This window comes from Chiloscyllium punctatum, chromosome 6 (assembly GCF_047496795.1).
Source record: "Chiloscyllium punctatum isolate Juve2018m chromosome 6, sChiPun1.3, whole genome shotgun sequence".
Classification (NCBI taxonomy): domain Eukaryota; kingdom Metazoa; phylum Chordata; class Chondrichthyes; order Orectolobiformes; family Hemiscylliidae; genus Chiloscyllium; species Chiloscyllium punctatum.
Window position 1 is genome coordinate 31,036,480 of NC_092744.1, and position 26,993 is coordinate 31,063,472.

The following is a 26,993-nucleotide window of genomic DNA, read 5'->3' on the forward strand; positions in this document are numbered from 1 at the left end:
CCCACTTGCATGCGTTTGGCCCATATCTTTCCTAACCTTCCTTATTCAAGTACATGTCTTTTAACTGTTGTAACTGTATTTGCACCCACCATTTCCTCCAACAGTTCATTTCTCATACCAACTTCTCTGTGTAAAATAGTTTCCACTCATGTCCTTTTTAAAAATCTCTCCACTCACCTTAAAAATATTCCCCTAGTTTTGAATTCCTACACCTTGCTATTCACCTTTATCTATGGCCTTGATGATTTTATAACTCTCTATAAGCTTATAAATCTTTATAACCTGCTATGCTCCTACAAAATAAAGTCCCAGTCTATATAGCCTATTTTTATAATTCAAGCTCTCCATTCCCTAAATCCTGGTAAATGTTTTCTGAATCCTCTCCAATTTAATATTATTCTTCCTATAGCAGAGCAACCAAAACAGTACTCCAGAAGAAGGCTCACCAATGTCCTGTACAACCTCAGCAGGACTTCCCAACTCCTATACTCAAAGGTCTAAACAATGAAGGTAAGCATGCTGAAAACCTTCTTAACCACCCTGTCTGCCTGTGATGGAAATTCAAAGAATTATGTACCCTAATGCCTAGGTCTCTCTGTTCTACGACACTACCCAGGGCCCTACCATTAGTTTATAAGCCCTGCCCTTCTTTGTTTTACCAAAATGCAATTCCTCGCATTTATCCAAATTAAACTTCATCTGCCATTCATTAGCCCATTGACCCAATTGATCAAGATCGCTATGTAATGTTTGATAACCTTCTTCACTGTCCACTATACCACCAATTTTAGTGTCATTCACAAACTTACTAACCATGTCTCCTAAATTGTCATCCAAGTGGTTTACATAAATGACAAACAAAGTGGACCTGGTACTGATGCCTGTGGAACGTTGCTAGTTACAGGCCTCCAGTCCGAAAAACAACTCTCCGCCACCAACACCACCCTCTGTCTCCTACCATCAAACTAATTTTACATTCAAATAGCAAGCTCACCCCGAATCCTATGTGATCTAACTTTACTAATTAATCTACCATGCAAAAGCTTGTCAAAGGCTTGAATAAAGTCCATGTAAAGAACATCTACTGCTCTGTCCTCATCAATTGTTTTGGTCACTTTCTCAAAAAACTCAATCAAGTTTATGGGACATGATTTCCTCACATAAAACCATGCTGACACTAATGTTAATTAGTCCTTGCCTCTCCAAATGCATGTAAATTCTATTTTTTAGAATCACCTCCAACAACTGACCCACGACTGATGCCAGGCTCACAGATTTATATTTATAAGGTTTTCCTTACAGCCTTTTTTCCTGATCAGCTTAAGCAGAATGCTTCACCTAATCCGATAGTGAAATCAGTTTTATGTGATTGACAATGAAATGGCAGTGGCTGATGAAGATGCAGTAGGATATCAAGAAATGATAGAAGTTCTAGTACTTATAGCACTATAGAATGGTCACACTGATCTTTCATTTGACAGTGTTTATGGTGCACCTGACGAATTTACCTAAGAGTACAGATAATAAGAAATTCTGCGCATTCAGGAAAATGTCTTGCTCGAGCGCAAGCATGATTCTTCTTCTAAGAGAGCCCAGTAAATTCTTTGTCTTTGTCTTCATCAGAGTGTTGTGAATCTTTAGAACACCTTGCCACAGACAGCCATAGTGGCAGAGGCTTTGTGTATATTTAAGGCTGAGATAGGTTGATGCTTGATTAGTAAGGGATGCAATGGTTGAGGAGAAAGGACAGGAATGTGGACATGGGGAGTTTCAGATCAGCCCTGACCTTACTGGATGATGGATCAGGCTAGAGGGGCCAATTGGCCTCGTCCTGTTCTTATTTCTTATGGTCTTAATGTTCAAGTGACATTGTCCAATGTGACAGTAGGAAATACTGAGGTTCCTCCATTCGCATCATTTCATCAGGAATGTTTTGTGTTAATTTCAAATCTGCTTTGATAGTCCTGACTGCAAAGCTTCTAGTGAATGCAGCAGGAAAAGAGGTAGTGTTAAAAATATAGTCTGAAATGTTTTGTTACAGTATTGGAGTATTGTGCACAGTTGTGAGTACCACATTATTGGAGAACTGTGAATGTATTGGAGAGAGTTTGAGTTAGATTTATTGTTGTCACATGTACTGAGATTCCGTGAAAAGTGTTGCTTGCGTGTTGTACTTGCAGATTGCACCAGGCAAAGTACATCCAGGTAGCAGACAGAGTGCAGAATACAATGTTACAATCGCAGAGAAGGTGCATAGACAGAGAGGGAGAGAGAGATCAGAATTAACATTTAGGAGGTCTGTTCAGAAGTCTGATAATAGCGGAGAAGAAGCTATTTTTGAATCTGTTCATCTGTGTATTCAAACTTCTTTATTTTCTGCCTGACAAAAGAGGGTGGAAGAGAGTATAACCGAAGTGAGAGAGATCTTTGATTGTGTTGGTTGCATTTCCAAGGCAGTGGGAAGTCCAGATGGAGTCAATGGAGGGAGACTGGCTTGCGTGATGGAGTGGGCTGTATTCACGACTCTCTGTAAGTTCTTGCGGTCTTGGGAAGAGCAGTTGCCATTTCACACTGATGTATCCAGATAGAATGTTTTCTATTCAATGTTTCCAGGAGTGAGAAATTTTAGTTGTGAGGACAGATTGAAAAGGTTGGGAATGTTGTCCGTAGAGAGAGATTTGATAGAGGTTTTCAAAATCTTAAGCAGGATGGACAGACTAGGTAGGGAGAAGCTGTTCCCACTTGTGAAAAAAAACAAGAGGGCATTGACTTAAAGTTAGCTGAAACTGTTGAGGAAACACGTTCAGTTAGTAATTAGAGTATTATCGCACAGAAGGCAGCCATTTTGACGCAGCATGTCCACACTAACACCAGATGAAGGAGCGTCGCTCCGAAAGCTAGTGTGCTTCCAATTAAACCTGTTGGACTATAACCTCGTGTTGTATGATTTTTAACTATTTCTAAGCAGATCATCATCCAGTGCCCTTTTGAGTGTCTCAACTCAACCTGTGTTCATGACACTTACAGGCAATGTGTTCTAAACCCTAACTAATTTTTCACATCACCTTTGCTTTGTTTGCACATTACTTTAAATTTATGTCGTCCCGTTCTTTCTTTTTTCAACAATTGGGAACAGCTTCTCTCCATCTGCTCTGTCCAGCCTGCTCATGATTTTGAAAAGCTCGATCAAGTCTCCTCTTAGCTATCTCTCTAACGAGAACAGCCCTAACGTTTTCAACCTATCCTCATAACTGAAGTTTCTCATTCCTGGGAACCACTCTTGTAAAATACTTCTGCACTCTCTCTAATACATTCAGATTTTTCCTCTAATGTGGTACTCGCAACTCTGCACAATTGGAAACTGGAAAGGTTCTTGGAGAAGAAATAGAGCTAGGAATTAATTACTTCGTAGGTGTGTTTCTGAGATAAGCTGTGATGTTAATGTGACTTCCATAGTCAGATGTTAGTGTGCAATGAAGTTTGACCCTCTACAGCTCAGAGTGTGCTGCTCTGTAGCCTTGCTGTCGTATATAATATAATAATGAATATATTTATCAGCAACAAAGAAATCTGGCCTCAGCTTATCTCAAATTGGAAAACCCACATCAGAACCCAATCCAAAACTGTTGGCATCACGAAGGTAACTCAAAGGTAGGTTTTTTTTAAAAGGAGCATACGTTTTGACTTGGCAGCTCTGTGATGTGCACGTGACCATTGCAGTTGGATCAGTATAGAACTAAGTTAGATATGGTGAATCAGACATAAAAGATCTACAAAACAACCTCAATTATCCAAATGAGATGGGTGGGGAGTATTCTGTTCGGATAACTGAGAGTTCGGATAACACATTGTTTGGATAATGGATAGCATTTTTACAGGACCTTGAGATCTTGTCAGATAATCCGAAAATTGAATCATTGGTATTCGGATAATAGAGGTAGTTCTGCATTGCTGCTTTAAGAGAAATGTTCTATTCAATGTTTTGTGGACAGCTTTATTCTTTTCGTACAAGTATGGCTGTCACTTCTTAAGAACAGCTTATATAATTCTCTTCTTCTATTTATGTTACAATGGAGATTGGAGAACCACTAAATGGAAATTCACTCTCTACATCTTTACCTCACAGTTTTTGCATCGTTATTGCAATGTGTGCTTACTTTTAATTAGAGACAAGATTGCAACTGGTTCGTTCGATAAAACCTGCAAATTATGGAGCTCTGAAACAGGCAAATGTTACCATACATTTCGTGGACATACAGCAGAAATTGTAAGTTTCTCTTTTTTTTTAGGTTTAAAGAGGGCATCTTGGTTTTATTGTTTTTTAATTAAATGATAAAACTTCTTTTAAAAAATCATATTTTATAATTTTGTTGAATTTATTTAATTTATTTTCAAGAAAATTGCAGATGACTTTTTGGGGCTTGGGGGTTACATGTGGTGTAGCTGAGTAAGATTCACTGACTTGTGTTTGTTTACATGAGGGAGATGCAGTACGAATCAAATCAATTAGACCAAGATTATTACTTCAACAGCAGAGCTTCCTGATGGCCTACCTTTTCAAACTAGGCCTTCATTGTGATCTCATGAGACCTGTGATGTTCTTAGATTATTGTCTATTTGTTACAACATCTGCAGAGTTTGGAAAGAAAAAATCCAAATTGTTTGTGTAGCATTTCTAATCCATTCCCATATTATTTATTTTGCTATATATACATTTTCTATTCAGTAATAACATTGTTTTCCTTTGGGAACCTGAGCAACCTGAGTTGGTTTTTGAAAGTTAATTCAGTTCTATAACACCCCTAAAAATAATACGATTACTTCTAAACAAAACTTTAATAGTAAAAAGCTATTTAAGACCCAGTATAAATTGCCATATTCTATCAAGCAGCATACACATCCTCTTAGCCCTCTTCAGTTTCATATTCAATGACCCATGTGAGAAAATTATGTCCAGTTCAGTGTGTTTTCATTTTTGCTTAGTCTTCTGTAAGGGATCTTATCAAGTTCCTCTGTAGATCCACATTGTCAATATTCCTAGACCCTCCTGAACCATTACATTAATGACCTTCTTTAAAAAGTTTACTTAATGAAACAGATTGTATCCTTTATGAATCAATATTGTCTCTTTTTGGTTGAATCATGCTTGTCCAAGCGTTCAGTTACTCTTTCCCCAGGGATAGATTCAAAGGACTTCGCCACCTTGATATCAAGCTTATAGATGTGTAGTTACTTGATTCCAAATTCCCTCCCTTCTGCAGGAATGGATTAATATTTCAAATTTTCTAATCCAAATGTGTAATTACTGAATCTGCTGAGCTCTCGAAAATCTGGCCAACACATCTGCAATTTCCTTTCTTTTTAATATACTGAAGTTGAAAACTGGAGACATATGTGCCCTATATCTCATTAATTTCTGCATTCTTCAGTTTTAATTTTGTGTTGAATCCACCAAATTTTTTTGTTTATATTTTTCTAGGATCCTTGTAGTTCTAGTGCTTTGTCGTCATCCTAAATTGTAAAAACCGATGCAAAGTATTCATTTTAACTTGTCAGCCATTTCATTAGATACACAAACTCAATTATGAACAAAGATAATTAGAGGATTACTAATGCCTTTGGAAATAATATCTGCATATGAGATGCCACTTTAAGGATAGAGAAATGTTACCACACTGGACTTTTGAAAAGGTCTTCTTTTCAGTAATTATACCATATAATGCAATTGACAATCCTTTAAAATCCATAAAAATATCTCTTGGGTTTTAGAGCTCAGACTTAACAACTAATTGCAGTGTACATAACTTTATATAATCTCCATTCTATTCAAACCAGAAAAGAAAAAACATGTTAATCCCAAATCCCTTCAATGACAATATTTATTATTTAAAAGGCACGTAAGGTTTATGAACCAGGCAACATACTGATGTACTAAGTTTGTTTTTGTGACAAATATATGGATCTTGCATCCATTGCATAGAATAGTAGACTTTATTCTGCCACTTTTGCCTGTCATTTGAATTCTGATAATAAGGGTTACAATAAGCATATTAGGGTAAATAAGGGTAAAAAAAAACACTTCTTGCCAAGGAATGCTTAAAGAAAACTGGACGAAAGTGGAGTAATTAATGGGGAACCATTACATAACCAAAGATACCCTAAACCTGTATCTCTTCAAAATAGCAATTTGTACTCTTCTGCAGTTTAGTTCATAACAGCATCCAATTTCATGTCTTTAGCATGTATGTTCCAATTACTATTGTGCTTTCTTTGACATTTGCAACACTGCAAGAATAATGATTTTAAACAAAGTAATGCTTGCTTAAAAGGAACATTTAGTAATTTAGTGGAGAAGTTCTAATGATGTTCAAAGATCCACGATTCTGATATTTGTGAGTTGTGATGTTCTTTTATTTCTGTGATTGGAAATGGTAGTTAATTATACCAGGAGTGCTGTCAGAAACTACCATGGCAGCCGGCGCCATTTGAAAAATGCCTGATAAAAACGTGTGGTTTTTAATTGTCATGTAAAACTGTTGAACATTTTCTTTATAAAGGTGATTGTTTTTAATTACTTTTTTAAAAAATCTATTACAGGTGTGTTTATCATTTAATCCCCAAAGTACTCTAGTAGCAACAGGCAGTATGGATACAACAGCAAAGCTCTGGAACATCCAATCTGGAGAAGAGTCTGTTACACTAACAGTATGTATGATGAAAAACGCTACAAATGCTTTTTCATTTCTTTCAATTGTGCACAGAATGTAAGTATCACTGGTTTGTGAAGTGGTGGGGGATTGTGGTGGTGGGTAGGTGAATTCACAGTACTGTGCATCATTGCTGTTTCCAGTGCCTTGGTTGATACTGGGAGACCTGTCTAGTAGTGTGCTAGACTATTTCAGAGTGTACTCAGGAGTCAGTGAATCTGGGGTCATATGTAGGCCAGACCAGGTGATCTAATGGCGGATTTTCTTTCCTTAAAGGACATTAGTGAACCAGATTTTTTAGGCCAATCAAATCTGTTTTTAGATTAGCTTGTAATTCACCATCTGCCATGCTGTGACTCGAGCCCTTGACACCAGAGCGTTAGTCTGGGTATTCAGTGACAATACCACTACACTTCTACCTCCTCGTTTAAACATATAGTGGTCATTTTGATTTGAGACAAACAGTGGTTCACATTTTGATTTGTCTCTTTTGCCCATACAAGTCATTCTCTATGGAGCATCTGACTTGCTAATATTAATTTGCCAAATTGTCATCTGCCATGTCATTAGTTATTGTAAATCAAGGCTCCAGCAAGCTGTTCAACAAGACTCCATATAGTAGCAAGATTAGCGAGATTAGATCACATGGAATCCAGGGAGGACTAGTCGTTTAGATACAAAATTAGTGTAAAGGTCGGCAACAGAAGGTGGTGGTGGAGAGTTGTTTTTCAGAATGGAGGGCTGTGCCCAGCGGTGTGTCACAAGGATTGGTGCTAGGTCCGCTGCTTTTTGTCATTTATATGAATAATTTGAATGTAAATATAGGAGGAATGGTTAATAAGTTTGTAGGTGACACAAAAATTGGTAGTGTAGTGGACAGGAAAGAAGGTTATCTGAGAGTACAATGGGACCTTGATTAGATGGGCTGATGGGTGTGGTGCTAGAAAAACACAGCAGGCCAGGCAGCATCCGAGGAGCAGGAGAATCGACATTTCGGGCATAAGCCCTTCTTCAGGAATCTGTAGAGGGAGGAGAGCTTCTTCAAGGTAGGCATCCTTGCAAGAGGATTCGCAGTAGGTTAAGATCAACTAGAAGAAAGTGAGGACTGCAGATGCTGGAGACCAGAGTTGAAAAGTGTGGTGCTGGAAAAACACAGCAGGCCAGGCAGCATCCGAGGAGCAGGAGAATCGATGTTTCGGGTATAAGTCTTCCTGAAGAAGGGCTAATGCCCGAAACGTTGATTCTCCTGCTCCTCGGATGCTGCCTGGCCTGCTGTGTTTTCCCAGCACCACACTTTTCAACTCTGGTCTCCAGCATCTGCACTCCTCACTTTCTCCTAGATGGGCTGATGGGCTCAGAATTGGCAGATGGAGTTTAATTTAGATAAGTGTTAGATTAGATTAGATTAGATTAGATTACTTACAGTGTGGAAACAGGCCCTTCGGCCCAACAAGTCCACACCGCCCCGCCGAAGCGCAACCCACCCATACCCCTACATTTACCCCTTACCTAACACTACGGGCAATTTAGATTGGCCAATTCACCTGACCTGCACATCTTTGGACTGTGGGAGGAAACCGGAGCACCCGGAGGAAACCCACGCAGACACGGGGAGAATGTGCAAACTCCACACAGACAGTTGCCTGAGGTGGGAATTGAACCCAGGTCTCTGGCGCTGTGAGGCAGCAGTGCTAACCACTGTGCCACTGTGCCACCGTGCCGCACCGTGTTAAGTGCTGCATTTTGTAAGGCAAATCTGGGCAGGACTTATACACTTAAAGGTAGAGCCTTGAAGAGTGTTACTGAGCAAAGAGACCTTTGGGTGCAGGTTCACAGTTCCTTGAATGTGGAGTTGCAGGTTGACAGGGTAGTGAAAACGGTTGCTGCACTTTGGGAAAGCAAATCTTAGCAGGACTTATACACTTAATGGGAAGTTCCTAGGGGGTGTTCCTGAACAAAGAGACCTTGGAGTGCAGGTTCATAGCTCCTTGAAAGTGGAGTCGCAGGTAGATAGGATAGTGAAACAGGCATTTGGTATGCTTTTTTTTATTGGTCAGAGTGTTGAGTATAGGTGTTGGAAAGTCATGTTGTTACTGTACGTGACATTAGTTAGGCCACTGTTAGAATATTGCATGCAATTCTGGTCTCCCTCCTGTCGGAAAGATGTTGTGAAACTTGAAAGGGGTCAGAAAAGATTTACAAGGATGTTGCCAGGGTTGGAGGATTTGAGCTATAGGGTGAGGCTGAACAGGATGGGGCTTTTTTCCTGAAGCGTTGCAGGCTGAAGGGTGACCTTATAGAGGTTTACAAAATTATGAGGGGCATGGATAGGCTAAATAGGCAAAGTCTTTTCCCTGGGGTTGGGGAGTCCAGAACTAGAGGGCATAGGTTTAGTGTGAGAGGGGAAAGATATAAAAGAGACCTAAGGGGCAACTTTTTCACACAGTGGGTGATACGGGTATGGAATGAGCTGCCAGAGGAAGTGGTGGAGGCTGGTACAATTGCAACATTTAAGAGGCATTTGGATGGGTATATGAATAGGAAGGGTTTAGAGGGATATGGGCTGGATGCTGGCAAGTGCGACTAGGTTGGGATATCTGGTCGGCATGGACAGGTTGGACCGAAGGCTCTATTTCCATGCTGTACATCTCTATGACTCTATGACTTGCTTTTATTGGTCAGTGCATTGACTATAGGGTTGGGATATCATGTTGCGGTTGTACAGGACTTGGCTGAGTGATGGACAGGATGTTGCTGGGAGTAGTGGGTTTGAGTTTTAAGGAGCATAGGACAGTGACCTTATAAAGGTCTTTAAAATCATGAGGGTATAGATAAGGTGAGCATCTGGTGTCTTTTCCCTAGGCTGGGGGTTTTCAAGACGAAGGGGCAAGTTTTTAAGGTGAAAAGAGAAAGATTTAAAAAAGACATGGGGGTCATTTTTGCCCAGAAAGTGAATTGTGTGTGGAATGAATGTCCAGAGGAAGTGATTTCGGAATTTAAAAGACATTTAGATAATTACGTGAATAAGAAATGTTTGGAGGGATATGGACCAAACACAAGTAGGTGAGACTTGTTTAGTTTGGGATTATGGTCAGCATGGACTAGTTGGACTGAAGAGACTGTTTCTGTGCTGTCTGGCTCTATGCCTCTCTGACATTAGGCCATTTTTGGAATACTGTATTCTGTTCTGGTTGTCCTTCTATAGGAAGAATGTTGTTAAACTTGAAAGGGCACAAAAACTATTGACAAGGATGTTGCTAGGGTTGGAGAGTTTGAGCTATAGGGAGAGGCTGAATGAGATGGGACTGTTTTCCATAGACCATCGGTGACTAAACGGTGACCTTATGGAGGTTTATAAAATCTTGAAGGGCATAGATAGAATGATGTGGAGAAGCTGGTGTTGGACTAGGGTCGGCAAAGTTAAAAATCACACAACACCAGGTTATAATCCAACAGATTTATTTGGAAGCACTAGCTTTCAGAGTGCTGCTTCTTCATCAAGTGGTTGTATAGAGTCAATAGCCAAGGTCTTTTTTCACTGGGTAAGGGAATCCAAAACTACACGGCATAGGTTTAAGGTGAGAGGGAAAAGATTTAAAAGGGATCTAAGGGGCAACCTTTTCACACAGAGAGTGGTGCATGTACGGAATAAGCTGCCAGAGGAAGTGGTGGAGGCTGGTTCAACAACAACATATAAAAGACATTTGGATGGGTACATGAATAGGAAGGGTTTAGAGGGTTTATGGACCAAATGCTTGCAAATGGGACTGGGTCAGATTGGGATGTCAGGTTGGTATGGGTGTGTTGGGTTGAAGGACCAAAACAGCCCCTGGATCTGTGCTGTACAACTCTATGGTTCTAAGATCTTTCCATGGATTGCCAACTTGCTATGGTGGAGAGGCTTGAGTGTTCCGTTGAATACTAGCTACCTGATTAAGGAGCAGCACTCTGAAAGCTAGTGCTTCCAAATAAACCTGTTGGATTACAACCTGGTGTTGTGTGATTTTTAACTTTAAACAAATTTAAGGCCTTTATACTTTTTATACTTATCAACTTTAGTATTTTGCTGGATATTGGCCAAATTTAAATTAGTCTGATCTGTTTCGCTAAGTTTATTTTCAATGATGTCCAATATTGTGGTTCCCACTGGTTCACAATAATTATACTCCAGCCTTTTTTCTCTTTGATTATAAATTCTCACCAAGTAAGAATCTTCCTGCTTGATGGCAACAATTGTCCTGAATTGCTACTAGCTCGATAGAAGTGATGGAAAATCAAAACATTAAGTGTGGGTTACTTCAACTTTCCCTTCCTGATGTCTTGATTTATATGTGCAAAAGAGTCATAATCCAAATTAAAATTTATGGATAATTTTGGCACTTCTTCTCAATTAACTAGATCCAACCTTTGGCTTATTGGTAGCTGTGTCACCTCTGAGTGAAAATATTGGTATTTCAAGCCCCATTCTAATTATTTAACAAATAGTCTACATTGGCACTCACTCTGGAGAAACTGCTGCACTGTTGTGTAGAGTTCTAGTTTTCAATCAGTTGTTTCATGATTTTTAAGTGGTTTAAATCACCTCCAGATACCTGGTTCTGGACACTGGACTTATTTAGGGAATGTGAAATGAAGTGGCAGTAGACAGATGTTTCAGGGCAAAAGAATCTCTGCGTTTACTTAAAATAGAAAAGATAATTTTAATACAAGCAAATAGGTAATGTAATAAAACAAGGAAATTGACACAATCAATGCACAGAACAGTAGAACTCTAAATATGCGAGTAACTAGATAACCGCTATAAGAACACTATTCTACTGACACACAGGAAACAACAGGAGTTAATTTTAGAAACAAAAACAGACATTGCTAGAAAAGCTCAGCAGGGCTGGCAGCATCTATGAAGAGAACTCAAATTAATGTTTTGGGTCTGGTGACCCTTCCTCAGTTTTGTCGTCACAGATGCTGCAAGACTTGCTGAGCTTTTCCAGCAATTTTTGTTTTTGGTTCGAATTTATACAGCACCCACAGTTCTTTCAATTTTTATTCATGGTTTAATTTCAGACTCTTTAATCAGAATTCCTACACTTGGGTCCCAATGCACTGTGTTCCCCTCCCTGCTAACTAGGTCAGAAGTTTGGGGTGTCAGAAATTTATATTTACCACTCAAAACTTGGTTTTGAAGTGTGCCCAGTTGCTGAGGTTCTTGCTGTCAGCTCCCTTGGTTTGGAACCGGCCTGTGTCTGGAAGATCTTGTTCAGATAGCGCTGGTTGGCATCTCCCTTCCTGGGTGTCCTTTGTTTTGATGATACTCTTGGTTCAGCTTCCCAATTAAGTTTCTTTGTTTGGCCTCTATATTCAGCTCCTCTTGGTCTTGCTTTAGAAACTGGTTGTTGGTGGTGAAAGCCTGTTGGGAAGTTTTTTGTGCGAATGCTTGATGTTGAAAAAGACTCTCCTCCTCAGGTAAGATTGGGGATAGCAGTTATATTGGCTGTGTGTCCCTTATCTTCCTTCATATTTGTAGTCATGATTTGGAGATGCTGGTGTTGGACTGGGGTGTACAAAGTTAAAAATCACACAACACCAGGTTATAGTCCAACAGGTTTAATTGGAAGCACACTAGCTTTCGGAGCGACGCTCCTTCATCAGGTGATAGTGGAGGGCTCGATCGTAACAGAATTTATAGCAAAAATTTGCAGTGTGTGATGTAACTGAAATTATACATTGAAAAATTGATTGTCTGTTAAGCCTTTCATCTGTTAGAATACAGTGATAGTTTCACTTCTTTCACGTGTAAATCACAAACCTTTTTTTAAAAAGTTGGATTCTCAGGTTAGCTGTTAAAAATGGTGATAGCTAGACAATATGTTGAAGGTGTTAGCCCCCTGTGTTCTCTGTCTATGACCTGATGTTTAGATTGATTCTTATCTAAAAAGTGAGATAACAGAGCATCACATGTGACATCACTTCCGCCCCTCACATCATCGCTGATGCCACATGCTCAGTGACTTCTGCCACCCCTACTGCCGTTCTCACCACCACTTCCGCCCCCACCACCACTTCCGCCCCCACCAGCGCCACTCACCTGCATTCTGCTGACACGCCCCCCCCCCACAGACCCCACTGTCACTATCCCCACCCCCCAGAACCCCGAGGGGAACACTATCCCTGCTCATGACTCCACCCCCATTCCCCCCACCATCACACCCACTCCAGTTACAGGTTCCGCCCCCACTCCCAGCTCTACACCCACACCAGATCCCAGCTCCCAGCCCTGCCGGGTTTTCACTATCCCCCCAGACCTCATCCTCACTGAGGACGAACGATCAGTCCTCAGCAAAGGACTCACCTTCATCCCCCTCCGTCCACGCATCAATGAATTTAATACATGCCGTGACGTCGAACACTTCTTCCGCCGCCTCTGCCTCCGAGCTTACTTTCACAATCAGGATTCCCGCCCACCTTCCGAGGACCCCTTCGCCCAACTCCAACACACTGCATCCACCTGGACAACCCGCACTGGCCTATTACCTGCCCTCGACCTCTTCATTTCCAACTGCCGCCAGGACATTAACCGCCTCAACCTGTCTACCCCCCTCCCCTACTCCAACCTCTCACCCTCACAACGCGCAGCCCTCTGAATCCTCTGCTCCAATCCCAACCTCACCATCAAGCCAGCGGATAAAGGGGGCGCAGTGGTAGTCTGGCACACTGACCTCTACACCGCTGAAGCCAAACGCCAACTCGAGGGCACCTCTTCCTACTGCCCCCTCGACCATGACCCCACCCCCCATCACTAAACCATCATCTCCCAGACCATACAGAACCTCATCACCTCAGGAGATCTCCCACCCACAGCTTCCAACCTCATAGTCCGGGAACCCCGTACTGCCCGGTTCTACCTCCTTCCTAAGATCCACAAGCCTGACCACCCTGGCTGACCCATTGTCTCAGCATGCTCCTGCCCCAATGAACTCATCTCTACCTACCTCGACGCTGTCCTATCCCCCCTAGTCCAGGAACTCCCCACATACGTTCCAGACACCACCCACGCCCTCCACCTCCTCCAAGACTTCCGTTTCCCTGGCCCCCAACACCTCATCTTCACCATGGATATCCAATCCCTCTACACCTCCATTTGCCATGACCAGGGCCTCCAAGCCCTCCATTTTTTCCTCTTCCGACATCCCCAACAGTACCCTTCCACCGACACTCTCATTCGTTTGGCCGAACTGGTCCTCACCCTTCACAATTTCTCCTTTGAATCTTCCCACTTCCTCCAGAACAAAGGGATAGCCATGGGCACACGTATGGGCCCTATCTATGCCTGTCTCTTTGTTAGCTACATAGAGCAGTTGATCTTCCGTAATTACACCGGCACCAGTCCCCACCTCTTCCTCCGCTACATTGATGACTGCATTGGCGCCACCTCGTGCTCCCGTGAGGAGGTTGAGCAATTCATCAACTTCACCAACACATTCCACCCTGACCTTAAATTTACCTGGACCATCTCTGACACCTCCCTCCCCTTCCTGGACCTCTCCATCTCCATTAATGATGACCGACTTGACACTGACATTTTTTACAAAGCCACCGACTCCCACAGCTACCTGGATTACACCTCTTGCAAAAATGCCATCCCGTATTCCCAATTCCTCCGCCTCTGCCGTATCTGCTCCCAGGAGGACCAGTTCCACCACATGAGACCCAGATGGCTTCCTCCTTTAGAGACCACAATTTCTCTTCCTACGTGGTTAAAGATGCCCTCCAATGCATCTCGTCCACATCCCGCACCTCCGCCCTCAGACCCCACCCCTCCAACCGTAACAAGGACAGAACGCCCCTGGTGCTCACCTTCCACCCTACCAACCTTCGCATAAACCAAATCATCCGCCGACATTTCCGCCACCTCCAAAAAGACCCCACCACCAGGGATACATTTTCCTCCCCACCCCTTTCCGCCTTCCGCAAAGACCGTTCCCTCCGTGACTACCTGGTCAGGTCCACGCCCCCCTACAACCCACCCTCCCATCCTGGCACTTTCCCCTGCCACCGCAGGAACTGTAAAACCTGCGCCCATACCTCCTCCCTCACCTCTATCCAAGGCCCTAAAGGAGCCTTCCACATCCATCAAAGTTTTACTTGCACATCCACTAATATCATTTATTGTATCCGTTGCTCCCGACGCGGTCTCCTCTACATTGGGGAGTCTGGACACCTCCTAGCAGAACACTTTAGGGAACATCTTCAGGGCACCCACACCAATCAACCACACCGGCCTGTGGCCCAACATTTCAACTCCCTCTCCTACTCTGCCGCGGACATGGAGGTCCTAGGCCTCCTTCACCGCCGCTTCCTCACCACCAAATGCCTGGAGGAAGAATGCCTCATCTTCCGCCTCGGAACACTTCAATCCCAGGGCATCAATGTGGACTTCAACAGTTTCCTCATTTCCCCTTCCCCCACCTCACCCCAGTTCCAAACTTCCAACTCAGCACTGTCCCCATGACTTGTCCGGACTTGTCCTACCTGCCTATCTCCTTTTCCACCTATCCACTCCACCCTCTCCTCCTTGACCTATCACCTAGATCCCCTCCCCCACTCACCCATTGTACTCTATGCTACTTTCTCCCAACCCCCACCCTCCTCTAGCTTATCTCTCCACGCTTCAGGCTCACTGCCTTTATTCCTGATGAAGGGCTTTTGCCCGAAACATCAATTTCGCTGCTCCTTGGATGCTGCCCGAACTGCTGTGCTCTTCCAGCACCACTAATCCAGAATATGTTTTCCAGCATCTGCAGTCATTGTTTTTACCTTCAACATATTGTCGAGCTATCACCATTGTTAACAGCTATCCCGAGAATGCAACTTTTAAAAAAAAAGGTTTTGTGATTTACACATGAAAGAAGTGAAACCATCACTGTATTCTAACAGATGAAAGGCTTAACAGACAATCAATTTTTCAATGTATAATTTCAGTTACATCACACTGCAAATTTTTGCTATAAATTCTGTGTTACGATCGAGCTCTCCACTATCAACTGATGAAGGAGCGTCGCTCCGAAAGTTAGTGTGCTTCCAATTAAACCTGTTGGACTATAACCTGGTGTTTTGTGGTTTTTAACTTCATGTTTGTAGCTTTCTTTTAGGTCTTGATTTTCTATCCTGAGGTTAATTGGCTTTCCGATGGTTAGAGTATGTGTCAATGGGTTTTGATCCAGGTTGAATGTCCAGTATCTCTGTATATCCCATTTTGTCTACACTGAGTAGCCTGAGGTGTAAAAGCTGTCTCACTCTTGTGTCTGTTGGTTTTGGTCGATTGTTCTTTTGGAGAGGAGGTGTAAATTGGGATTCCAGGCTGAACAATAGTCTCAGAAAGCAATCTCCATTTCCAGGCTTGTTGGTTGTGCATTTTCAAAATAGACAGGCAGGAGGTTGGAAGAACACAGTAAGCCAGGCAGCATCAGGAGGTGGAGAAGTCAACATTTCAGGTGTAACCCTTCTTCAGTCCCCGAAACATCAACTTCTCCACCTCCTGGTGCTGCCTGGCTTGCTGTGTTCTTCCAGCCTTCTGCTTGTCTACTTTGGATTCCAGCATCTGCAGTTTTTTTTGTCTCTAGCCAAGGTTATGTATTTCCTGCCACCTTTTAAAAGTTTTGAAGAGTCCAGGATTTTGTCCAGAATTTTGGATATTGGTATTTTTGATTGATCCAAAAAATTGTTGCCATCATTTAGATGAGATTTTAAACCATGATGCTGTCTATTTCCTCAGATGGTGTTAATGGGTCCCTTTTTGTGTCATGGCTGATTATAGCTTTCAGTTAGAGATTTTAAAAAAAACTGCAGATGCTGGAATCCAAAGAGTCAAACAGGAGGTTGAAAGACAGCAACTCAGGCAGCATCAGGAGATGGAGAAGTCAACATTTTGGGTGTAACCCTTCTCCAGGATGGAGGTGGGGTTAAGGGGAGCGGCAGATAAAGAGGGCTTGGGGGGTGGTTTTGGATGGAGTGATGAGGTAGTGATAGCTGAACATAGAAAGTGGGTACAACCCAGGTCTGTCTCACCTGCCCCTCCTCCAACCTACTTTACTGCTTCTAGTGTTCCCGATGTGGTCTTCTCTACATCAGTGAGACCAAACGGAAACTCAGGGCATATTTTGCTGAGTGTCTCAGCTGGGCCCACAAGGGCCAGCCTGACCTCCCAGTCACTGCCCATTTCAATTCTCTTTCCCATTACCTCTTCGACATGCCCATCCTCAGTGTCCTCCATTGCCACAGTGAATCAGAAAATTGGTGAAATAACACCTTATCTTCGGCCTGGGCAGCCTACAGCCCGAACGAGTTATCCAATTTCAAATAACATTGAGTTCTCCAATTTCAAATAGCCTCCCCTTCCACCCCTGACTCCCTTTTCAGCCCCTCCTCCTCCCTTCCATTCCTCTGACCGACCCTTCCTTCCGGCTACCAACCGGATTCATTCCTCTCATCAACCAAACTGGTCTTATCCACTGCCTGTGTTCACCTATCACTACCTCACCACAACCAAAACTCTCCAATACCCATCTTTATCTGCAGCTCCTCCACCCCCACTCCAGTCCTGAAGAAGGGTTATACCTGAAACATTGACTTCTCCACTTCCTGATGCTGCCTGGCTTGCTGTGTTCTTCCAGCTTCCTGCTTGTCTACTAATTATTGATGTCAACTAAGAATACTTTAAACATTATCTGATCATTTATCACATTACTGTTTGTTGGAACAAAAACAGAAGTTACTGGAAAAGCTCAGCAGATAGAGTCATAGAATCATAGTACTCTCTAATTCTGGACTCCCCACCCCAGGGAAAATACTTTGTCTATTTATCCTATCCATGCCCCTCATAATTTGTAAACCTCCATAAGGTCACCCCTCAGCCTCTGCCATTCCAGGGAAAACAGCCCTAATCTATTCAGCCTCTCCCTATAGCTCAAATCCTCCAATCCTGGCAACATCCTTGTAAATCTTTTCTGAACCCTTTCAAATTTCACATTTTTCCGATAGGAAAGAGACCAGAATTGCATGCAATATTCCAACAGTGGCCCAACCAATGTCCTGTACAGCTGCAACATGACCTTCCAACTCCTGTACTCAATACTCTGACCAATAAAGGATAGCATGCCAAACGCCTTCTTCACTATCCTATCTACCTGCGACTCTACTTTCAAGGAGCTATAAACCTGCACTCCAAGAGCTCTTTGCTTAGCATCACTCCCTAGGACCTTACCATTAAGTGTATAAGTCCTGCTAAGATTTGCTTTCCCAAAATGCAGCACCTCGCATTTATCTGAATTAAACTCCATCAGCTACTTCTCAGCCCATTGGCCCATTTGATGAAGATCCTGTTGTAATGTGAGGTAACCTTATTCGCTGTCCACTACACCTCCAATTTTGGTGTCATCTGCAAACTTACTAACTGTACCTCTTATGCTCACATCCAAATCATTTATATAAATGATGAAAAGTAGTGGACCCAGCACCGATCCTTGTGGCACTCCACTGGTCACAGGCCTCCATTTGGCAGCATTCGTGAAGGGAAATGTTTTAGGTCTGGTGACCTTTCATCAGATCTTGGTTCTCAGGAAGGATCACTGGACCTGAAACATTAACTTTGATTTCTCTTCACAAATGCTGACAGACCTGCTGAGCTTTTCCAACAATTTTTGTTTTTGTTTCCGATTTACAGCATCTGCAGTTCTTTCGGTCTTTACTGTTTGTGGCACTTGCTGTTGTCAGATTAATTGCCATGTTGTCCACATAACAGTGACTTCACTTCAATAATACAGGTTATTCTTTTCTGATGAATTTTTTTTTCTCTTTCAGGGGCATTCAGCTGAAATCATCTCTTTGTCATTTAATACAACAGGGGATAAGATTATCACAGGTTCCTTTGACCATACTGTTTCTGTGTGGGATGTGGGATCTGGCAGGTGCGTAAACTGCTTAATCAGAAACATCAGTCTGCACTTTTAATATTGTAAGTTTTGAACACCTTTACAGCATTTAAATAAAAATTCTTTATTTCTAATGTAATCTATAGTGTCTTATATTTTTGCACAAATTATGGAAAACATACTTTCAGCATAAGCCTTTAGTTTGTAACAGCACCCACATACCATCAATGCAAAAACAACTATTTATCTCTACTTTTCTGACATACTGACTTTTCCATCCCCTTGTATTTCGTTTTGTCCCAATATTTCCATTAATTTAATATTGCATATCTTTTATTACATTTCAATCATCTTAGTGAATTGTCAGTTCTAACCTCAGAAAATAAAGAGGAGTTGTAGGTGAGCACTTTGGTGAGAGTGATCATAATTCAGTTACGTTTAGTTTAGCGATGGAAAGGGATAGGTACATGCCATAGGTCAAGAGTTATCGGTGTGACAAGGGCAATTATAATGCGATTAGGCAAGAATTAGGATGCATAGAATGGGGGAGAAAAATGCAAGGGATGCAGAAAATGGAAATGTGGAGCTGGTTTAAGGAACAGATAGTGCATGTCCTTGATAGGTATGTCCCTGTCAGGCAGGGAGGAAGTAATAAGGTAAGGGAACCGTGGTTTCCAACAGAAATTGCACTTCTTGTTAAGCGGAAGAAGGAGGCTTATGTGTTGATGAGACAACATGGTTCAGATGAGGCAATGGCAGTTACAGATCAGCTAGGAAGGATTTAAAGAAAGAGTTAAGAAGAGCAAGGAGGAGACATGAGCAGTCTTTAGCAAATAGAATAAAGGAGAACCCTAAAGCTTTCTATAGGTATGTGAGGAATAAAAGGATGACTAGGGTAGGAATAGGGCCAGTCAAAGACAGAACTGGGAAGTTGAGTGTGGACCCTGTGGAGATTGGAGAGGTGCTAAACGAACATTTCTCATTGGTTTTCACTCAGGAAAAGGAGACTATTGTAGAGGAGAAGAATGAAATACGAGATATTAGACTAGAAAGGATCGAGGTTAGTTACGAAGAGGTGTTATGAATTCTAGAAGGAGTGAAAGGTAAGAACAAGTCCTCTGGGCCAGATGGGATTTATCCGCGGATTCTCTGGGAAGCTAGGGAGGAGATAGCAAAGCCTTTGGCAATGATCTTTGTCTATAGGTTTAGCACCAGTGGACTGGAGGATTGCAAATGTTGTGCCTTTGTTCAAGAAGGGCATTAGAGATGACCCAGGTAATTATAGACCAGTGAGCCATGCTTCTGTTGTAGGAAAGGTTTGGAAAGGATAATAAGAGATAAGATTTATAATCATCTAGCAAGCAACAATTTGATTTTAGATAGTCAACATGGTTTCGTCAGGGGCTGGTTGTGTCTCACAAACCTCATTGAGCTTTTTGAGAAGGTGACGAAGCATTTAGATGAGGGTAGGACTGTTGAGGTGGTATACATGGACTTCAGTAAAGCCTTTGATAAGGTTCCACATAGTAGGCTGTTGGAGAAAATGCAGAGGCATGGAATTGAGGGTGATTTAGCAGTTTGGATTAGAAATTGGCTTTCTGAAAGAAGGCAACGAGTGGTGGTTGATGAAAAATATTCAGCCTGGAGTCCAGTCACTGGTAGTGTGCCACAATGGTCTGTTCTGGGACCACTGCTGTTTGTCATTTTTTATAAATGACTTAGATGCAGTCATAGGCGAATGGATTACTAAATTTGTAGATGACACTAAAGTCGGTGGAGTAGTGGACAGTTTGGAAGAATGTTACAGATTGTAGGGGGACTTGGATAAACTGCAGAATTGGGCTGAGAGGTGGCAAATGCAGCAAAATCTGAGATGATTCACTTTGTGAAGAATAACAGGAAGGCGGAGTACTGAGTCAATGGAAAGATTCTTGGTAGTGTGGATGTCCAGAGTGATCATGGATCCATGTACATAGATCCCTGAAAGTTGCCACCCAGGTTGATAGTGCTGTTAAGAAGGCATACGGTGTGTTAGGTAGAGGGATTGAGTTCCAGAGCTGCAATATCATGCTGCTACAAAACGCTAATGCAGCTACACTTGGAAAATTGTGTACAGTTCTGGTCGCCATATTTCAGGAAGGATGTGGAAGCAATGGAAAAGGTGCAGAGGAGATTTACCAGGATGTTGCCTGGTCTGGAGGGAAGGTCTTATGAGGAAAGGCTGAGAGACCTGGGTCTATTCTCATTGGAAAGAAGAAGGCTAAGAGGGGATTTGATAGAGACAAACAAGATGATCAGAGGATTAGATAGGGTAGACAGTGAAAGTCTTTTTCCTAGGATGATGATGTCAGCTTGTACGAGGGAGCATAGCTACAAAATGAGGGGTGATAGATTTAAGACAGATATCAGAAGCAGGTTCTTTACTCAGAGAGTGGTAAGGGTGTGGAATGCCCTACCTGCCAATGTAGTTAACTCAGCCACATCAGGGAGATTTAAACAATCCTTGGATAAGCACATGGATGATGATGGGATAGTGTAGGGGGACGGACTTAGATTAGTTCACAGGTCAGCGCAACATTGAGGGCCAAAGGACTTGTTCTGTGCTGTATTGTTCTATGTTCTATGTTCTATGTTCTATCTTCTGAAAAGAAGAGTCACAAATATCACTCATTATATTTCCTTGTACATAAAAAAATTAGTTAAGTTTAACAAATATTTTAAAAATTAATTCCTTTTTGAAATCCATACTGATTGACCCTGTTTAGCACTAAGTGTTCACTAAGTGCTTCATGTATTATAGCCCGGAATAATAGTAACTTAAAATTATTTGGCCAATAATTTATTTGTTTATTCGTTTTTCTATTCTTCCTTTTCTGCAACAGGAGTTTAACACTTGTTCACGTTGGATCAATATAGAAAGTATCAACTAGCTGTTTTTAATTCTCTGATCTATTAGGAGAATGCACACTCTGATTGGACATCGAGGAGAGATCAGCAGTGCACAGTTTAATTGGGATTGTACACTCATTGCTACTGGATCAATGGACAAAACCTGCACAGTAAGATACTCACTAAATGATCCTCACAGCTTTATGAAGGAAATGACACTGGTTTCAGACTGTGGATCTGAATTTAATTTTCAATTAAAAAGTTTGTCTCATTTTTAAAATTAATATAATGAAATTGAAAATAAATCGCATAGCTGTCTGATTTTGCCAACTGCAACTTGCCACCACTGGCTAGTTTCCTCCATTGTCTATAATTTACCATGCTGCATTTCCTACACCAATTACTGGAAACCAGGCATTTCTTCTATTAAATATTGGAAAGTTTGCAGCTCTATTCTTTGTTCCTCAGCATCAACTCAGCTTCTTTAGCCATTGATTTACTAATTGCTCCTCTTTATTTTCTGAGGTTAGAACTGACAATTCACAACCTCAATATTCTATTTGACCCTGAGCTGAACTTCTGACTCCATTAGTAAGTCTTACTTTGTAGTATTATTCCTTCTTCTGATCGTTTTCTGCTCAACCCGTTTTCAGGCCGTGTTTAAGCCCACCTTTGACAGTTCTAATCTTTTCCAGGCTAGTCTCCCATCTCTGTAAATTTGATGTCATTTACATCTTTGTTGCCAATATCAGGGTCTCACACCAAATCCTATTCAGTCATCACTTATCATCCCTGTTCTTGCTGAGATACATGGTTTCCATTCCAATTATGTCTCATCTTTAAAATTCTCATCTTTGTATTTAAATTCCTCAGTGACCTTGCCTATTCTCACTTTTGTAATCTCTTCTAGTCCTACAATCTTCTGATTATTCCTGCAAATCCTGCATGTCCTCAATTTTTACATTTTCCCCATTAGTCACTGTTACTTCAGTTAAGCTCAGGAATTCCTCTCCCAACTCTTTCCACTTGATTATTCCATTAGGTCTATTTCGTTAGGTCGTTGCATAGAATCTATGTCTTTGACCAGTCTTTAAGTCACTTGTCTGGTAACCATTTTTGTGCCTCTCTGTTAAATTTAATTTGGTAATAATCCTGTGATGGGCTTTGGGAAGGTTTTACTACATTAATGCTGCTTTATAAAAACAAGTTTTGGTTGTTAAAGGTATTTCCTATCATTTAATTTCTGCCATTTTATTTGATTAATGATTTCTCTTAAACCATAAGTGTTAGAAACTATAGGTTAAGTATGGCAGTTATTGGCATAGCAGATCCCTGCCAATTTGCTGTATCATATGGAGTCTAAGAATAGGTTCATATCCGCAGTTTTCTCTTATGGTGACACCTGACATTGATCAGAGTGTTGTACATGGGATTAGCATGAATATGCAAGAAGTTTTCATGCAGACTCTAGTACATCTTCCAGCAGTATTGCTGGAACCTAGAGTGTAGGTTGCTAGTTTTCTGAGAGAATGGTGTGTATCAAATGAAAACCGAGGATAAGAAAAGTGTAAATTCTGAACCCTGCATCATAATGTTACTGTGGTCCTATGTTTTTGCGTTATCATGAAGTGATTTTTGATGGTAGTCAGGGAAAGAAGAAATTGTCCCATATATCATAGTATAGAACTGTTAGAGGTAGAAATTGGATCTTGTTCCGTTTTCCAAGAGTAAGGTGATTGCCCTGAGTCCTAATTTAGGCATCCATTTGCCTTCCTTGCAGTTCACCTGAAATAATACTGATCAGAAATTTGATTGAACCATTTGTCATGTGGTAAGAGTGGCCACTGAACAGGCATTAGACATTTGAATGTGCTATTGAAGGGTCTAGCACAGGCTTCTTTTCCTGAAATGAACTGACCTGAACAGTATAGTTGACGGCCCTGCTCCAGTCATGTTTCTTGGCATGGAAATGGTATAGTTAATGATGACCCACTCCACCCTATCTTCTGAAATTTCAGTTTTAAGCCATTTTATGTACCTGCTGGTGCATTGGCAAAACCTTTGAGCAGATTAACTGCCTGCTCCATCAGTTGAAGTGCAGAACAAGAAATTTTGTATTTCTTTCATTAAACAAGCATTCAGCAATTAATTAATTTGATTCTTGACTGCTGATTATTCTCTAGCTTTGGGATGCTGTCAGTGGAAAATGTGTGGCAACATTGTCTGGACATGAAGATGAAGTACTGGATGTTTGCTTTGATTACACAGGGCAGCTTATAGCGACTGCATCAGCTGATGGTAGGTACACTAATAGTTGGATTCATAAAAAAGGAATAAGTGTGTTCATTCTACTTATTTTGTGTGTTGCCCCTTTTTCAGTGGAATATAATCACTTAGACTGTGTAACAAATTTTATAAGGTAGAATGCAGAAGATGATGTGATATATTTGAGATCAGACTATAATGTAAAAGCCCATCCTGCTTTTCTGAGGAAAAGCTGCATTGTGGACGTCAGCTTGCATTGCTCGCTTGGAGCCCTCCATTGCCTAAGGCACACTCAATAACATTCCCTCTGTTCTCTTGAACACGAGTTGGCACTATCTTGACTCTACAACGTAACCAACAAGTGATGTCAGGATTCCAATTTTAGATAAAGCCATCCTGGTTATGCCTACATGTTCACTCTTGAGAAAAGAGTATGTGAGTACGCAGCAGCGTTATTGAAAGGGCCAGGCATCTTGAAAAAAAATTCCAAAAACGTAGTTTCATTGCAAAGTATCTGAAAGTACTCTAGTGTTTTTTAGGGGTGCTTGGCTGAATTTTTCATTGAGTATTGCTGCATCCTTAGTGATGTCGGAAGATTAGGTTGTCTGTCCACATAAAAGTATGGGAGCAGTTGTGACAATGCCTTTGAACCTGCAGCATGAAAAAGAATGCATGGAACAGAAATTTGGATGAGGGCAAACTCAAGTTTATTATTGGTTTCTGATGTAATCCCTATCTGTTTCTAAAAGCCAGATGAAGCCTGGGAGCAGCTAATACTTTGACTTAATCTTTGGTAGATAATTATGAATTTTGTCATAATCTAATTTGCAATTAACAATAAGAAATATTCTTGCTTTTATTGCATTTGTTTTTATACATTTATGCTATTTGTCCAGAGAATTCATAAAGCTAAATATGTTCACTTTTTACTTGAAGGTACTGCGAGAGTTTATAGTGCAGCAAGTCGCAAATGTATAGTGAAGCTAGAAGGTCATGAAGGAGAAATCTCCAAGGTAAGTTTAAGAAAACTGGCTGGAGAATTATTCCATAAAAGATAAGATTATAAGTGTAACTTGCCTTGTGCCCAAAACTGGCAGAGCAATTGCTTCAAATATTGGCTCATTAGGCAAATTTACCTTCAGGCTTCATGTTGCTCATGTCTGCAAATGGAGTGACGCTTAAATTCATCCATTGGAAATATGGATAAGCTCTTACACAGAGCTAGCGATTCAGTCTAGTCTCTGGGTGCGCTCAGACGCAGCAATAAACCAGAAGCTTTTTGGTGGGCCACAGAAGTGCATTCCTGTTTCTCCAAATTGTTGACTCTCCTCCACTGGTTTCTTTGAGGATGGAAGATTGGGCCACTCAATTTCATACAATGATGCAGGCGGGCATGGCTGCAGGCAGGAATACATCTGCTGGAGATTAAAAGAAACCCTGATAGGAAGCTGCTGAGGAGGTCAGCAGCAGGAGAGTGCTGCCATGCTCTGGATAAAGTGCCAAAAAACGTTTAATGACCTGAACGAAGCAGGAATGGTGAGTGGCAACACTCAAGTATGCCCTGATCTACATCTTCTCACAATCCCTCTTATTCTGCTTTCAAGTCAACTTCAGCACATCACTCTTTGTATTAACCTATTTTGTATGCACAGCCTACCCTCCCTACTAAGACACTTCCTGCATCCACATATGACCATGCACCATAGCTACTAATCATCATTTTAATATAGTATTATGTATATCTCTCAAAGTGATCCGCCACAAATGTTGTCTATCCACCTTCTCAAAAATTTCACATGCTTATAGGTCTCTTCTTCCTTGCCATAGAAGAGAGCACAGAAACCAGAGAAAAGCAGATAAATGGAAATGGCTGTCCAGTCATCTCCATAATGACAACTATGGAGGAACAGGTGCTGAAGACAAGCCAAAATTTGGAATGACAAACACTAGAAATGGGATCTCCCATTTAACCAGTGGTAAAATTGAATAACAACCACATAGCATGCAACACCTACTCAATGTGACTTTATATCAGAAGCCATTGAAATGTGGTGTGCAATTATTAATTATCACCCTCTTACCTCTGACAATACAATCATGTTCTTTACCTTCCATGGCCGTTCAGCGTCCCATAAAGGTGGTACTTGAAGAGGGTGAAGAATCCTCGGAGATATTCACTCAGGCTGAGGATTCAAACTTTGCACACTGCTCACCAGCTCATACACACATTTCAGTGGAAGCACAAGACATTTCGTTAGCAATATATCCTTTAAGCATATAGCCAAACCAGACATTCCCATGAAGGCCGAGAACAAGTCAATACTTTTAAGTTACCACATGTACATAGTCGGACAAAAATATTATTAGGACCTTAGCTTTATAGACAGCATACAACAAAAAAAAGGGGAGTGTTGATTGCTGGGAACTCACAGGATATCTCACACATCACAAGTGAGCAGGAGCAGGTGGTAAAAACAAGGTTAATGAGGATTCCAATTGGAAGGCACAGGATGCTCAAGTTCTATTCTGTGAATGCAAAGGCTAAACCACGGCACTGTTGGTGGAGAGGAAATCTCTGGAGCAACATTGAGGCAGTAGTGAGGTTTTGACAAAGTGTCTAGCTGTAGTAGGCAAGATTGGAGACGTTTTGGAAGAGTCTGTCTTTAGTATGAACGCCCTGGTGTTTGTACTGATATCTACATGCATGGAAAGATTGGTAGCTTTCATGGAGGATCAATCCAACATTCAGCCAAATGTATGCTGCTCAGTGGACTCCACATTTAATTTGTCACATTAATCAGGGTTGATGAAGACTTAAACTTGCCTATTCAACAAAATGCTCGCCAGTTCATTGTTAGAGGAAAGGTGAAAGAAGTCTATGGGAGGAAAAATAAAGAGAGTAACATTAACATGGGAACTTTGCTCAATTGCTGCCTAACATTGCTCATTTTGACTGTTACATACTGATTCCTACACTCCTATGGCTGACCCTGCAAATCCAAGGCTGGATGTAGTTAGAAATTGTTGGCAGGGTTCCATAGCTAATAGGACATCAACCATGAGCATTGATCAGTCACAGCAAGGAAATGAGAGCCTGCCTCGACCTCTACTGAAGTCACACATATAACACCACATGCAATAGTTGAGAAAGGAATAATAGAGATTGTAGTTGCACAGGTATATTTACATTATTGTTTAATACAAT

At 41.5% G+C, this 26,993-nt stretch overlaps 1 protein-coding gene across 2 annotated transcripts in view; it reads left to right on the forward strand.

Annotated features, from left to right (window-relative positions):
- The window catches only part of daw1 (dynein assembly factor with WDR repeat domains 1), a 70,945-nt gene that overhangs the window by 36,948 nt on the left and 7,004 nt on the right, over positions 1-26,993 (forward strand). For both annotated transcript variants that reach the window (XM_072571749.1, XM_072571750.1), the window contains exons 6-11: positions 4,168-4,267; positions 6,598-6,705; positions 18,564-18,670; positions 21,591-21,693; positions 23,707-23,821; positions 24,725-24,801. In XM_072571749.1, the coding sequence (XP_072427850.1) occupies positions 4,168-4,267; positions 6,598-6,705; positions 18,564-18,670; positions 21,591-21,693; positions 23,707-23,821; positions 24,725-24,801 (610 nt within the window). The remainder of the gene's footprint in view (positions 1-4,167; positions 4,268-6,597; positions 6,706-18,563; positions 18,671-21,590; positions 21,694-23,706; positions 23,822-24,724; positions 24,802-26,993) is intronic.